Source organism: Uloborus diversus, chromosome 5, assembly GCF_026930045.1.
Source record: "Uloborus diversus isolate 005 chromosome 5, Udiv.v.3.1, whole genome shotgun sequence".
In the NCBI taxonomy this organism is placed as follows: Eukaryota; Metazoa; Arthropoda; class Arachnida; order Araneae; family Uloboridae; genus Uloborus; species Uloborus diversus.
Window position 1 is genome coordinate 57,522,452 of NC_072735.1, and position 15,795 is coordinate 57,538,246.

Below are 15,795 nucleotides of genomic sequence, written 5' to 3' on the forward strand. Positions count from 1 at the left end.
TAACTCTTCTTATATGCAAAATTTCGCGATTGTACCCTTCTTTCTTGGAGAGCAATTTTCAATGTTGTATATTAGGGTGGGTCGATTTTGACTTTTTTTCGAAATCGAAAACGCCTGTGGTGGGAAAAGTTGTGTATTGGCATCAAATGCTCGCATAAAAAAAAATTTCGAAATCAAAATAGATCCCCCGCCAGCCCCTTACCCCATTCTTTGCCCCGGCTGATACAAGATCGGCCGCACAGTTTCTGTTAATACTGCCCCGACCGATTCAGGCTCGTCGCAAGAAAATGGTTCCTAACTGCTTTCGACGAACCTGTGTCGTCACGGCGTTTCTAGCAGTTTTTGCTGCGGCCGAATATGTGTCGGCGATCCTTCCAGGGGCAGAACCCTGTTAAAGCGCTTCTCTGTTGGGCTCGGGTGCTTTTAGGGGAGCGGTAATCAAGTTCTTTTCCTTAGACGAAAGGGATGTAACTTATAGTATTTCACGAAAGTTGTTGTGATTTATTTTATTTTACTAAGATATTAACCTTTCAAGTACTCCTGGATGGGACATGTATAATGCTTCAAATAATCAGATATTATATTTTTATCTTTTCGGTGTAAGCTTTGTTTCTTTTCTTAGCATTCTGGCATTTGAACTCCTGATGAACAAGTGTGAAAATATTTCCTTACACATTTAACAATATTTCTATGCCTGAATAAAGCAAATAAACAGAAATATTTTTTTCCTGTTATCAAAAATCCACCTTCTTACACAAACATCCTTCATTTGTTCATAATCCTCAAATTTTATAATTTTACACAATATATTTTTTTTAAATTATCTTTTACATCTTAATTTTGTACGAGTATGTTTTTTTAAAATTATAATGTGTTTACTACGCTTTTTATTTATTTGTATACTATTATTATTTTTTATTACTTATTTATTTTTAAATCATGATATTTTCAAACTTAAATTTTAACTTTTTATATTCGCGGCATCCTTTGATGGATTTTTAGTGATACAGTTTTGAATATTTTTAATTTTCAAAACTGTAAACATTCAAACAAAAATTATGACGACCGCATTGATTATGTAATAGTTGACCATGCAAAACATAAAATATATATTACAGTACAAATGAAATGATAATATCTCGAGTTCTTTTCGCTTTACTCATATGAAACGAAACATTCCTTTTCTCTCTTTCTTTTTCAGATTTTATTTATTGTTTTAAAATAGCTCCAATGTTTTAATTGCACCTTCTTTTATGAGATTTTAAAAATAGAAATAAAATATTTGGTTTATTTTCAATAATCAAGTTGCCTTAATTAATAAATGATCTAATGAAACTAACTAAAATTTATTCAAATATGTTTTAAAAAAAGAAAAACAATCCGACTCGATTTCAAGCAAGATTTTCTTTTTTTTTTCTTCTGAAGACATGTTCCCAAATAAAAAGCAGTAAAGCTTGCTTTGAAATTCCTTTCTCATTCAAACTGTTTTGTTGTAAGAAAATAATGTGGAAGGGTTGACCACAAGACACCAAGGGGGACACCTCCTTAGGGAATTCGCCCAGGCAGTCTCTGCTATTCCTCTCTCAGCTGGGGGCTTTTAGTTGCAGGCACAAAAGTACCCTTTAGGGAAATAGGGGATTAGCCGCAAGTTTTCATCTTTTGTAATCATTTATCTTTAAAATACTTCCACGCTTGAGCAACTGATATCTGGACACTCAAGGGATTTAAAAGTCATCGCAATTATGATAAAAGAACCGAAAAGCAAAGAGATGTCTCTGTGTTTATTGGTCGTTTTGAAGGGTCACAATGTATCAAAAGGCACCGAAGAATACTTTTTATCCTCTTAGAAAATCATTCCCACAGTTAAAGCGTTTTTGTCCATTCAATTCCCTTGCTCACAGGTTGGATCGATCAGTCAATTGTTTGAAGAATGTTTTGTTGAGCCCTTTTGAAAGGTAGATCATCTTACATTTAACAGTTTTGATTTCTGAAGTGTATTAAAAAAATGATATTCTGAGATAAAAGCAAAAAGAAAAATAAATCAATAAAATAATTAGTGTTATAAAAATAATTGCTTTTCGTCCTATCCTCTATTGTTTATTATTTTCCCGTTATGTACTGCGTAATTTTAATGAATATTTCAGCACATATTAGCAACCTTGTATTTTATTGCACTATTTAATTCAGTGCCAAAAAACTAATAAAGCGAACCGATTTTCGAATGCAAGCTGAACAGCAAAAACATTAAAATCCCGATAGCAAAATGGGGAGAAAAGCACTATTACAACGTAGCAAAAAGCAACTCCGTTCGTTATCTACGGCATGCACGTTAAGGGGTTTCGGGCTGATCATAGAATGGGTTAAAGTTTGACCAAATATGTAAAAATTGACATTTTTAAAAAATTTTTTAAAAAATCTTATGTATAATATTTTTAATCGCTTGTGGTGGAAAAAGTTGTGTATTGACATCTACTGTTCATTAAAAAAAATATTTGGTAATTAAAATATATTTATGTCTTCTGCTAGGTCCCTGAAGTTTCGCTAAATATGTAAAAATTGACTTTTTTCAAAACTTTTTTTTTGTTTCTTATGCATTTTTTTTAATCACCTGTGATGTAAATAGTAAATAGTAAGACCCTTTGTTTGTCAACAAAATAATTATCATATCATATTACATATACCACCCTTGCCGGGAATCTGAAATTGCGCGTTTTGCCTTTTTTCTTTGCTCCTTCTGCTTAGTTTTATCTGTTAAAGAGACAGATGGTGTGATTCCTCCAAATATTTGTTTTTCTTCTTCTTTGTGATATAATGAAACTACTTAAATCACCCACCCCCAGTCTGACAAATCGGTCTGTTCTTGGCACTTAGCCAAGCATATATGAACCAAATAGAAATCGTAACGAAAAACTCAGAGCAGAAGAATTGGTCCAGTCAATGAAGTGTTATCAAGCATATTAGACTATTTAAAAACAACCCAAGTATCTACTGTGGATTTAATTGTAGTTGGATCAGATGGAACAGCAGTCAATACTGGTGTGAAAGGTGGTGTAATAAGACTGTTTGAGCTGCATTTAAAAAGGCCGTTGCAGTGGCTCATATGTCAATTGCACGCCAATAAGCTACCTTTACGTTATCTGTTACGGCATCTTGATGGAAGCACTACAGGTCCTTTTACATATAATGGTCTTGTAGGGAAACTTCTTGGCACATGTGAGCAGCTTCCAATTGTCAACTTTAAAAAAATCGCTTTTGATTTGCCAACAGTTGATACAGACGGACTTAGCACTGACCAAAAATACTTGTATCAAATATGTAAAGCAATATGTTCAGGAAATTGTTCAACATCACTGTCCACCAAATCACCAGGAAAGCTATCTCATACTATGTGGCTTACAACAGCGAACAGAGTACTTCGTTTGTATGTTGGTACAAAAGAGTCATTGCTGGAAATAGGGACAATTGTAGAATACATTATAAAAGTGTATGCAAAAGTTTGGTTTTTGATTAAAACTGAGCCTTTATGCACAGCATCTTTGGGTAGTTATCCACTACTCAAGATATCTTAGCGATGATCTGAAATCAGTAGTTGACCTTGTTATACAAAGAAATGGTTTTTTTGGTCATCCAGAAAACCTGCTGATAGCCATGGTCAATGGCACACGATCCTCAGTAAGGAAGTTAAGCTATAGAACAATCCTGAAGGCCCGAACTCTTACTAATGAAACTGTTCATGATTTTGTCATTCCACCTTTAAATTTTCAAGCAAAATACTATACAGAATTGATAAATTGGCAAAATTGTGTCCCTACAGACCCTCCACTCACCAAACATATACCCAATGCGGAATTTGAGAAAGTAGCTGAAACGGGTGACGTTACTGAAAGTGAGTTGTGGAATTTACCATGTCATAGACAAGCGGTAGAAAGAGCAAATAGGTTGGTGACAAAAGCATCTTTATCTGTTTGAGGAGCAACACGCCATGATGGCTTTATACGTACAAAATTGGCTTCCTGAAAATTAATGCCAAAATTTGAGAACAAAGCAATGTAAAAGGGTGATTAAAAAAATCAAATATGAGTAATGTAAAAAATAGCAAACAAATGTCAATTTTTCCATATTTGGAGAAATTTCAAGGGTCTGGTGAGGGGTCTAAATATATTTTGGTTACCAAAAAAAAAATTTATATGAGCATTAGATGTTAATGCACAACTTTTCCCACCACAAGCGATTAAAAATATAATACATAAGATTTTTTTTAAAGAATTTTAAAAATGTTAATTTTTACATATTGGTAAAATTTTAAGGGGCTGGCAGGAGATCTAAATATATTTTGATTTCCAAAAAAATTTTTATTCGAGCATTTGATGCCCATACACAACTTTTCCCACCACAGGCGTTTTCGATTTCAAAAAAAAGTCAAAATCGACTCACCCTAGTGTATATCTGTATCTCAGAGCTAGAAGAACGGAAGTCTAAAAGTTACGATTTTCTGTTTTTTATGCATTGTATGTAGAAGCCTAAATTCTGCATCGAGTCATGAGAGTGTATTTCTTTAAAACAATACTTTTCAAATTTTTACCAGGGGTAAAAGAGCATGCGTCTCATCCTTTGCATGGGCCAGAAAAAAAAAGTTTTTCCTCATAACTAAAATTATCAAAATGTGACTTAGGTTCCTCTGGCTCTGAGGTACATATATTATCGCTTTTTTGCTCATATTATAAATTTAATGAGTTTCAGTTGCAGTATTTTATTTTATTCTAATATTTGTTTACATATCCAATTAGCAGAATTTTCGATAACTCGAATTTTTTTCGCTTTCCCTGCAACATCGACTTAACGAAATTGTATTTAACTAGTCATTTTGTACTTAAATATTCCATAAATCAGGAGCTGCCGTTGGCTTCAACCATTGAAACAGTAAGCGAAACCTTTGCACAGGAAAAGGAGATAACTTTTCACTACCAGGAAGTCATATCAAAAAAAAAAAAATCTTGAAAATTCATTCAATACAAATGAGGAAAAGCATAACTAGACATAGAAAATTTAGAAGAAAGTTTATAAAATCACAGAAGATCCAAGAATAATAACACTTACTTCATAACGATTATAAGTGAAATATAAAAATGAAAAGGGCACGGCAGCACCAACCATCGCATGAGTGGATGGCATACCGTACTCTACAACATAATGAGGTTCTAAATGTATCACTGGTGGTGCGGCTGGCCTAGGCCAACAGATTATATCCTTCATTGCTTGGCCAACGTACATGATTAATACCCAAACATTAATTACACGTCGACAAACAGCTCCATCAATGTTCCATATCCAGAAAGGAAAAAAACTTGCATAAAACATTTCATACCCGAGACCAGCTCCGAAACTGAAGAAGTAATACCAAAATTTACTGTCAATACGACACTGCACACTATTTTCAGAATCCGAGTCAACGTCCGATTGTTCTTCACCATCTGAAGTAAATGGGCTACTTTTGCTATTTTCAGAGTCACTAGATACTGTTTTTCTTTGATGCAATCCATAATTCACACAGTCCGAAGCATATTTGATTGTAATTATGTTATTTAGTCTCGATTTAGATTTTTCATTTTGCTTAATTGAAGAATTTGCAGTTCCATTCACGCTGCCGTTTGTAGCAGAATCAATTCTATACACACCGAAATAGTTCTGGAATCCAGACACTAAAAATGGGTCCTTGAAATAATTTGAAAACTTATCAAGACGCAAATACTTTCTGCTCATCGTTTGTTACTTTGTGTGATTCTAATTTTTTTTTGCTTCGATATCTCCGTCGAGGAAACTCGCACATCAGCACGTTTCGTTTGATGCTGCTGGGAATGGGAAAATGACTGTTGTGTTTACTTTCTGTTTCGCTTATAAGCGCCATCTATTTTTGCAGAGTCAACCGCGAGTTTTTCGTATGGAGCAAAAAAATCAAGTTGCAGCTGCAAGAGATTTTCCACATCGGAAAATGGGAGTGAGTACAGTTTTTTAATTATTTTACAAATTAAATCTTTAAAAAAAATGTGAAAATTATTTCATTCCCCTCTGTATTGTAAACAATTAGTTAAATTCCGAAGTTTTTCTTTATTTATTTTTTGTCTTAAAGTGAGCAGCCTTTCCATTTCAGTGAAAATTTTCAAGGACTTTTTAGGGGACTTTTTATTTTACATGGAGTTCTGTACAGTAGCAAAGAAGTAGATTAATTTGCATTGAACTGTCTAATTGTCTCTTTCTTATGTTATTGTTTTCAAAGAATATTCATTGCCCAAAAAACATTGTCATTCCCTCCCCCTCCCCCCCTCTCCTTCTCTGAAAACACTTTTCCTGCTTATCAATTGAGGTAGTGAGAAGCAAAAGGATGGAAGTGGCAAAATTAAAAAATTTGGAGATAACCAGTACAAAAGGTAGGTGAACCAATTCACTGTCTTCGGGCAAGAGCCCTGGTAGTTGCTGCTGTATAGCATGATTTAAAAAAAAAATTCAATGAAAACCTACCTAGGACGTAATCTTTATACGCGTTTTACTCAAAACTTGAAAATGTCCACTTGCATCCCTTTGCTTCTCACTGCCTCATTGCACTCTGAGTACGAGTACGTTTAGGGTTGTTCCACTTCGATTTCTTCATATTTTTTTCGTTATCGCAGTCTCTTTGAATAATTAACTAATTTTATTATTATTTTTATTTTCTTAACCCTTTCAGACGTAGTGTCCGGTATACCGGACATGAGCTTTAAACACCCGCTAATTAAATTACTTGATCTTTTTTGTAGTTGACTTTACTTTCTGCTTATTCTTATCTGTGCAAGAATTTTTCGTTTTGGGATTGACAACAGTAACTAATAGAGGCTGGGAGATTGAGAGGTGCTTATTTTTTCAACCGTGGGTTCTCTTCGCAAAGGCAAGGTTTTTTTGTCTAATTTTTTAAGAAATATATAACTTTTTATTGATCATTTCAAGCGCTTACATTATGTTTTAATATTGTTTGAGGAACATTTTACAATCAAGTTCATTTAATGTTTCATCGTTTTTTTTTTTTTTTTTTAAATTGTAAATAGGCATTTCAAAACTATATATCCGGAATATTGACCACATCATAACTCTTTTAATTTTTCTTCCACAAACTTGAAATTTTGTATATAAGATACTCTTTACCGTTGTACACTGTATACTAAATAAAAACATTTTTGGTATATTTCCGTCATTTCATATTTCCGTCTGAATGGGTTCGGTATTAACTTAGATTTGATACTAGTCATAGCTGCGACAACAAATATTTTCAAATTCTTCTCTACTCCATATATTTCAAAAAAGGACCGCCATCACTTGTTCTCAGTATTTATAATACATCATTAATTTTCGTTTGATATCGCAATGTTGAAGGAATTTTTCGAAAAAAGGATAAATTGATCTGGAGGTCAGTAGAAATTTTATGAATCACTAAGATATTGCTCGCTTTAACCGGGATTTGCTCGTTAAAAGTGAGTTATGTTCCCGTAGATTTAACATTGTACTAACTAAATATTTCTGATTTTCTAGCTAAATTCAGGTTTTTGTTAAATCAGGGATTATACGAGTTCGACTGGTATTTAGTTCACTTTACAAATTATTCATTACATTGATTAAAGTTAATGTTTTTGCATATCAGTGGGTGTGGTTCTTGTTGTTTTCCGCAAAATAATAATAATAATTGTAAAAAGCATTAAGTATACACCCTACTCTCCAGTGAAAAAAATCGAAATGACGGACCAGCCCATTATCTCAGAATTTTGAGAATTTAATGTCTGCCGCACGGCGTGAACAGCTTCCATTTTCCCTGGATGCGTTTACGTGATGTGTTACATTTGCAATCTCCTGGTGCATAATCTCTTCTTTTGCCCATCATGACTGTTTTGATTCGCTTCTGAAATCGATACTATATTTGTGTACGTCTGTGTGTTAGCCTTAGGTAGAAAGGACATCATATTTGGCCGGGCGCAGCTCACTGTTGCTCCTTTTATTCTTCCTTCTGCGTTTTTTATTGATGCCTGTTATGGGCCGTGGCTTAATGGATAACACGCTGGACTCGGAACCTTCTGACCAAACAACCACCGAGTACGTGCTCTTAAAATCCATGAAAGTCCTAGGGTCGGTCACTAGCAGTTACCTTGAGCGCATGGTATTGGAGACTCCTTCTCCCCTTCAATACCATAGCGAATTTGTGGAGACTTCAGTGAACCACTTTGCACGACTTGCTGTTGCATTTAAACCCGCTTAAACCAGTTTAAACGACAAGTACGGGGGGTTGCGGGGTGCCAAGCAGCCTGCCGTCCTTTTTGAAACTAAGTTCCTTTTTGAGGAATAAAATTGAATGCCTTTGGTTATTTTGGGCCCGTTGGAGGAGGTCAAGTATATTATTTTCAAAATGTCTCCCAAAACCAGCCTTTAGTTCTTAAGTTAACTAGTCCAAGCAGCCATAAATCATCTGCTAGTGAAAAATTACGTTTTTCAAATTCAATGTTTGCCGTAGTACTCAAAAAGGGCTACTGGTTATAACTACTTCAAACGATAGTTTTTTTACTCTTAAAGTTATCTATAAAAATTAAAACATTGAAAATGACTAAACGCGTCAAGTGGAAAAAAACTTATTCAGTGTTTTCGCTCCCTTGAAAAGTGCCAATTTTCGCATTCGGTAGTTAAGCAACAAGCATGGTGCTGACGATATGTTCCATTCAGTCATTATTATCTGCCTCCGTTCTCAGAAATGTTCTTAGTGTATTATTATTTTGTTAATCTGAATTCCATTTCTGAGAGCCGAGGGATTGATTATGTTCAAATAACTCATTTCGATTAGATAACGACATTATTAATTTTTAGCGGTTTATTTCGAAAACAAACTGTTTAATCTATTCAATGTGTACAGAGAAATTGAAGACAAAAGTGCACTTTTAGGACGTCCTATGTTTTGTACTATGAACTTTCTTTAGCTTAGAACTTAATCTGCTCAACAAAAGTTAAAATGTGGGGTGATCCATGTTGAAGTTGAGGGATAAAATCTTAAGGAACGCCTAAACATCTGAAACATATTCTTTATTTATTCATTTATTTATTTTTTTGCAAAATAAATAAATTAATAATAACTTGTAACACTATCTTTAATACTGCTTACATACTAGTAGTGGAGCAATCAAATTTGGTTCTAAATTTTCTGGATTTGCCAATCTAATCCTTATGTGTACAGACTAAAGCGCTAGAAGAAATCGGCTTGAAATAACTCCCATAACTGTGCAGATCAGCATAAAGTTACAGATCAGAAATTTTTTAATGTCTTTTAATTGGTATCATAGTTTTCTCTAATCTGCGTTCGTGATTATAATTTTTTCCGTTTCAATTTCAACTTATTTAAAAAAAAAAATCCATTGCAGCCTTAGGAAAAGCCTTCCGTTTACTAGATTGTTCGAGTACTTCCATTTCCTAAATACCATATCATTCTATGGCGCGCTTTGAATTAGTATTATGAATTCAAAATTATCTCTAGATTTAATAAAAAATGCTTTAAATTATAAACAAATCTGTTGCATTGTAGCTTTCACGGTCTTATAAAAAACGTCTGTGTTTCTACTATACAATTCGTATTATTACATTAACTTAACTGTTATCATTTTAATAAAAAAGTCTAAAATTGAATAGTAGGCTAAAATAGTAGAAACAAGTACAACTATTTTTGCAAAAGTAAAAATATTTTATTACAGCAGCTGAATAAAATACAGACGCACAATCGCATTTTGGCACAACAAATCAAACAAATACAAATGACTACATAAATTATTAATATAATTCAATATGCATAGATATAAAAACCATTAAGATTGGAAATATAGTTAAGTCTTCTATCTATAATGTATTGAGGACTTAACTATAGAGTTTGCATTGAAATAATGAACATCATTCAATCTAACAACGGCAGAGAAACAAGGGTGCAATGAGAAAGGCGGGGTTAAGATTCAGAGTCCTTAAATTTATAATCACGAGATCAATCTAATCTAATATGTTACTAAATATACATGTAAGGGCTATCATGATCTAAAACCCTCCCCCAAAAACAATTCTAATTGCGCCACTGCATAGAAAAGAAAGATGCTTATAACCGACAAAGAATGTTTATAAAAGTTCTCCCTAAATCCCTGCAGTTATTGTAAAGAAATATGTCATAAAATGTATAGTTTTTTGGAAGTATAATATAGCACCACAAATGAATCACACATTTTCAGTATATATCAAAAATCAAATATAATGCACATTGCATGGAATTTAAAACATACTTAGTTTTAAAAAGAGGGCCGTGATTTTTTTTTTTTTTTTTTGGCCGAGTATCTACTTTTCCAGCCATTTCAGTTTCACCTTAAGGCTATTTAGTTTAGCCTTAAGGCATTTCAGGTTAACCTTTGAAAGAGCAAAAGGTGCATACTCAATACATATTGCAGAAAAACAACAAAATACGTACAGAAATGTGCATTTATATTATATTACTGAAATAAAAAAAATATATATTTCCAGTTTTTTTATGTCAGAGTAAAGTGTGAAGAAATATGTGAAACGAAATGCTTTGTTCGTTTAAACTTTACTTGTGTGCTTATGTGAGTGTTGCGTTCCCTTCATTTCTACAATTAGCAAAAACTTTCGTAGAAACGAAGCAAAATATTAAAAAGTGATGTATTTATCCCATAGAAAGAGACTTTAATCTAAAACTAAGCCCTAGAAGCGGGTGGTTTTAATGGTTCGAAAGATTGAAGAGGAAAATATCACAATATATTTAAGCAGAAAAACAAGCTAAAACGAGAGAAAATACTGAGATTTTTGAAGGAGAAATGCATGATGAGCAGATGCCAAATAGCAAAAATGTATCAAGGCAATAAAATGAAAACGAAGTTCGATGCAATTAAATAAAATAATGGTAAGTAAAAACATATATGAGGCTTGTTCTTTCGTTTTTCTTTGTACTCGTAGCAATGTCATTGATGAAGAGGTTTTTTCCAGTAAAGTGTAAAATGTAAGCATTAGCACCGATAAGTTTAAGCTTTTATCACATCTGACGGACATAAAATCGTTATGAACAGGAATCATTTCTGAAAAAAAAAAAAAAAGCATGCTATAACCATTCGTACTGCTAAAAAGATTCTTACATTTATATTTGCCGCGAGTTAAAAAACAAATAAATAACGAAAATAGTAAAAGACACAATCAAACTTTAAATTTCTATCTCTAATCACTTAAAAAAAAAAAATCTACCATCAGTTGCTTAGTAGCACTGAATGCTTATTATGTAGTTCGCCAAGTACAATCTAAATAAAACAAGGATAATCAATGGATATTTTGCGTACAATATAATATAAAATGAAACATGTTGTAGCACTTAAAAAAAAAGAAGGAAAACTGGGAATTTTTAAACTAGCGTTTTACTAAGCGATTTGTTTATTTCACCTACGCTTTTGCCACATGTCAATAAATAGTCTGTACTGTTAGCTGTTAGGGCCTACCTAACCTGGCAGCATTGAGAAGGCTAAGCAGATCATAATCACAGCATTATCACGCTTCCAAGTTAGGTTTGCCCCAACTATAGTCAACAGATGCTTATTTGTAAGATTCATTGAAATAGTTTTGAAACTGTGGATAATCTTTTAATCTTCAGTCTCTAAATTAATCTCCATCTCTAATTTCTAAAACGATTGTCAAATCATAGAATTTCTTAAGGTTTAAGTGGGTTCTTCAGAGTCTTTGGAGATAGTTTCTTGCTAAGCTCATAATAAGCTCCAAGGAATATGAGTACAACACCAAGGATTGCTGAACGCAACGTATACAAATGTATCGTTTACTCATGTGATAACTGTAATATTTTTACAATACTTTTTGAAGTTAATACCTAGATAATGGCTAGTCATTATTAGTCTCAATGGGTGCAAAATGCTATTTCAGCAATGCATAAATTGGTACTTATTTTGTAGCAAGTAAATAAAAAGTTTTCAATAGTTGTTCATAAAAATTATTGAATCAATACATTTTATACTTTTAGAAAAGAAGCAGTAATATATGCAATATAACAGTAGTAAACAGTAATATATTCCACACATACATTACTAGACACGAATTACACATTATTGATCGGAAGCAAAATTTTATGTTCTTAAAATGGATCTAGTATAATGTTTTAAGAACATTTTATCGAAATCATACATAAAGTCTGACTTAGAAAATTGACATGATGATTCATCAGGTTGTAGCACAAACAGAGAAGCTTTTCAAAATACTTTTTCAATGAAAAACTTGTGTCTATGTCAAAGTAAATTTTTAAATGTTTCATCAAAAACTTTGAGATTTTGCAAAAATTTTTATTCTTTTAAATTTTACATCTCTCATTTGTAATTCGCAGAATTGCAAACGTTTTGAACAAGAGCAGTTTTTTCTCATTTCTCAAGTGAGTACAAACTTAGGAACTATATTTGTAAAAAATTAAGCTAGTTTTATTATGTGATCGTAAAAAGTTAAACTAGTTTTATTATGTGAAAAGAGAAACAAAGTTTCATTGTACTCCTACACATAATTCCGATCAATAATGCGTGAAAAATTTGGACACACAACAAAAACTAGTAGTTAGTAATGTGTAATACATAAAAATTAATTACAAACATAGAAAACATAAGAAATGTAATACAATGACTTCAAAATGTTAGTTTATTACGCCATCACCAAACCCAAGTTTCATACTACTAAAACATGGGTGAAGCAGTTATACAAGTATAGCAACGCTAATACACATTCCCGAATATCGGGTTACATATATAAATTGGCTCAGAGCAATGTGTGCAACATTATGTACCCTCGCCAATAGCAGCAAAATCTCTTGAAGGCATTTGATAATACTGTATCCAAATATGCGCAAAGTGCTTTGCGATATAAGTGGGCAATTAAAGGATTCATACAAATTTCGTTTCATGAGCATCTGTATAAAAGAATTAGAACTTCATTCAAAACATACGAAAAAATCAAAAATTTATTTTTTGACTACCCGTTTTTAAAGTCAAATTTTAATATTATTATTCTGTGAAAGCGCTCCGAACTGTACGTATAAAAACAGTAATTAAATGTTAACCCTAACACGGTTTTATTCAAGATACTTACCTTTAATTTAAGAAAGACAGTGTTATTTACATGAAATTTCTGTTTAATAAATAACATTATTATTATTATTATTATTATTATTATTATTATTTTAAGGCTGACCGCAAGGTATACAAATTAAATATCCTTGGAAGGTTTCGAATTATACAATAACGGGCAATAAATTTTAAAAAAGGTGCGAAGAAATGAAATCCTCTTACATTATCTTCTTGACAAAAGTATTTGAAAAAACAATTTTTAATTTAGTCAATTAGTATACGTCGAATTGACTACTTCAGAATTCTAAAATAACACGGAGCTATACAATTATAATAATATCTGAGATTTGTACCATAAATAAATCAGATAAATAAATACTTTTGTGCTGAAAAGTAAATTAAGAAATAACAGCGTCACAAAAGTACAAATTGCAGATTTCTGCAGATACATGTTTCGGCGTTACAGGGAACGCTTTTTTCATTGCAAAAAAAAAAGAGCTTATGGATGAAAAGACATCCGACAAAGCTGCAATTTGTGCTTTTTTGACGTTGTTATTTCTTACTTTACATAATAAATCGTCTGATAATTTAAAAATTATAATTAGCCTTTTCTATCTCATGTAGTTTAAAATGAAATCACAAATAAGTATTTCATTATGTTTAAATCTGTACCTTGGAACAAAAATAACCAATGTCAGATTTTGACCCAATTCAATTTTTTATTGAAATTTATCGTTGAAGGAGTTAACTTTCCAGTGTAACAACAATCAATATGATGTCCTAATATAAAGCTAAAGTAATGACATTTACCTAAGTCCTATAATCGTTGTTTTTTCTAAAATCAAAGGCAGTATTTTTATTTCGAGCAAAACAATGTCTTTTATAATTCAAGCATCCTAGTTAAAAATTATTCAAAACTATATACAGATTCCTAATGTAGCATGAAATAATAATATCTTGAACTGTTATCGGGCGTAAAAGTTAGATAGAGCGAGAGAATAATTAGGAAATTTTACAACCTCTTTTTGCAAAGTTGATATTTTTGACATTGGTTGCTGTTGGTCTAAAGAACAGAAATAATAGTTTTTTCCTAACTTTCTTAGTAGAGCTAGAATTGGGGGCGAACCAACTGAAGGTTATTGTGATCTCATAAAAACTTATTCGGCAACTTTGGGTGAAATGCTGCTTCAAAACCAAAATGATGCACAATGTCTCTTTTCATTACATGTAGGCAGGTGCACCCGAAACTTACAAACATTTTAGAAGAGAGAAAATTCTCAAATTGCCGAATGGAAGTTCAAATTTTGTCGATTGATAAAATTCGTACATCTAATGAAAAGAGACATTCGGTAACTTAAAAATTGCAATTTGAAATTATCTCTCCAAATTTGCCGAATTGTCAGACAAAAATTGCGAATAAGGAACTTTTGAGGAGGTCGCAGTGACCTCACGCCTCTTCATGTAAGTACGCATGCATGTTCATATTTGATAATTCAGTAAAATTCGGAGTTTCATTCGGAATATATAGAATTTCCCCCACCCAAAAATTCAAGTGATGGACGCCCCTGACCAAAACTATATTTTATGTTGAACTGAATTTCATTTTCAACACGATTTATTTCTTCTAAAACAGTAAAATTCAAAGGGAATCTTTGCCTCGCAAAGCACTAAGCTGGATACACACTTTGCCATGAGAAATCTAGTCGGATCCACAAACGATATCACGAAGCGTAAAGTGAACAATATCGATTCTGTGTTCACGTGATCTCTTTGCATATGAAGTTATATCGTAACTGCTGATTTATGCTCACCCATATCACTGCTCGAATCTTACGCTATCTTAAGAGTTTTTTTTTTTTAAATGGGTCTTCAACCTTTCTTAATCGTTTTAGACGTCACTAACTTCCATATCTCAGGGTCGATCTGAATGGAATGTCTCTGAATCACGATCCGAAATATACATTTTCAGAAAACTTATTTTTCATGTTATTTAAGGTATATGAAACTGCTACACGGATCCCAACTTTTTGGAATAAGTGCTAATGACACAGTTTAGAAAATGATATCTTTAAACATTTGTTGGCAGTATGTGTGTGTCAAGAAGAAAGATTTGAAATGCATTCGGATTTTGAAAAATTTTCAGTCTTGGTAAAAAAAATTTCTCAGATTCAAAAATGAAGTTAATTTAATCATAGAATATGCGTGAAACATATTTTAAATAATAGTAACATTTAAGTACGTTTCTCTTTCATACGCATCAAAACGTTTTATGTTTTATGTGGAAGAGTTTACAGACGAAGACTATTGCTTCTCTCAATTCCAGTTGTATATGAGCGTTAAGTCGTTCAGAAAACTCGTTAATCATAATTATGGTCCTTTGAAAAGTAGTTTGACCAACAAAAAAATTAATTAAATAAATGAAATAAATAAATAAAGAAGCATAATTAGTTTGATACTTCAATAAAACATTCTCAGTCATATATAAACTCAAACTGTACTTGACTGTACAACGTGTCGTTAACAAAAAAATAGTAAAGAGTTGCCAGATTCGACTTATTATCACAGTAAATATTCCACTACAGGATTTCGCTAAGATGACACAAACTATATGATTTGGAAAACACTTAAGAAATTTAAACTGTTT

General features: G+C 32.3%; 1 protein-coding gene across 1 annotated transcript in view; it reads right to left on the reverse strand.

The window, feature by feature from the left end:
• LOC129222939 (sphingosine-1-phosphate phosphatase 2-like) overlaps nt 1-5,760 on the reverse strand; it is an 18,280-nt gene extending 12,520 nt beyond the window's left edge. The window contains exon 1 of the mRNA XM_054857499.1: nt 5,098-5,760. Coding sequence (XP_054713474.1) covers nt 5,098-5,760 — 663 coding nt within the window. The remainder of the gene's footprint in view (nt 1-5,097) is intronic.
• Nucleotides 5,761-15,795: the final 10,035 nt, after the last annotated feature.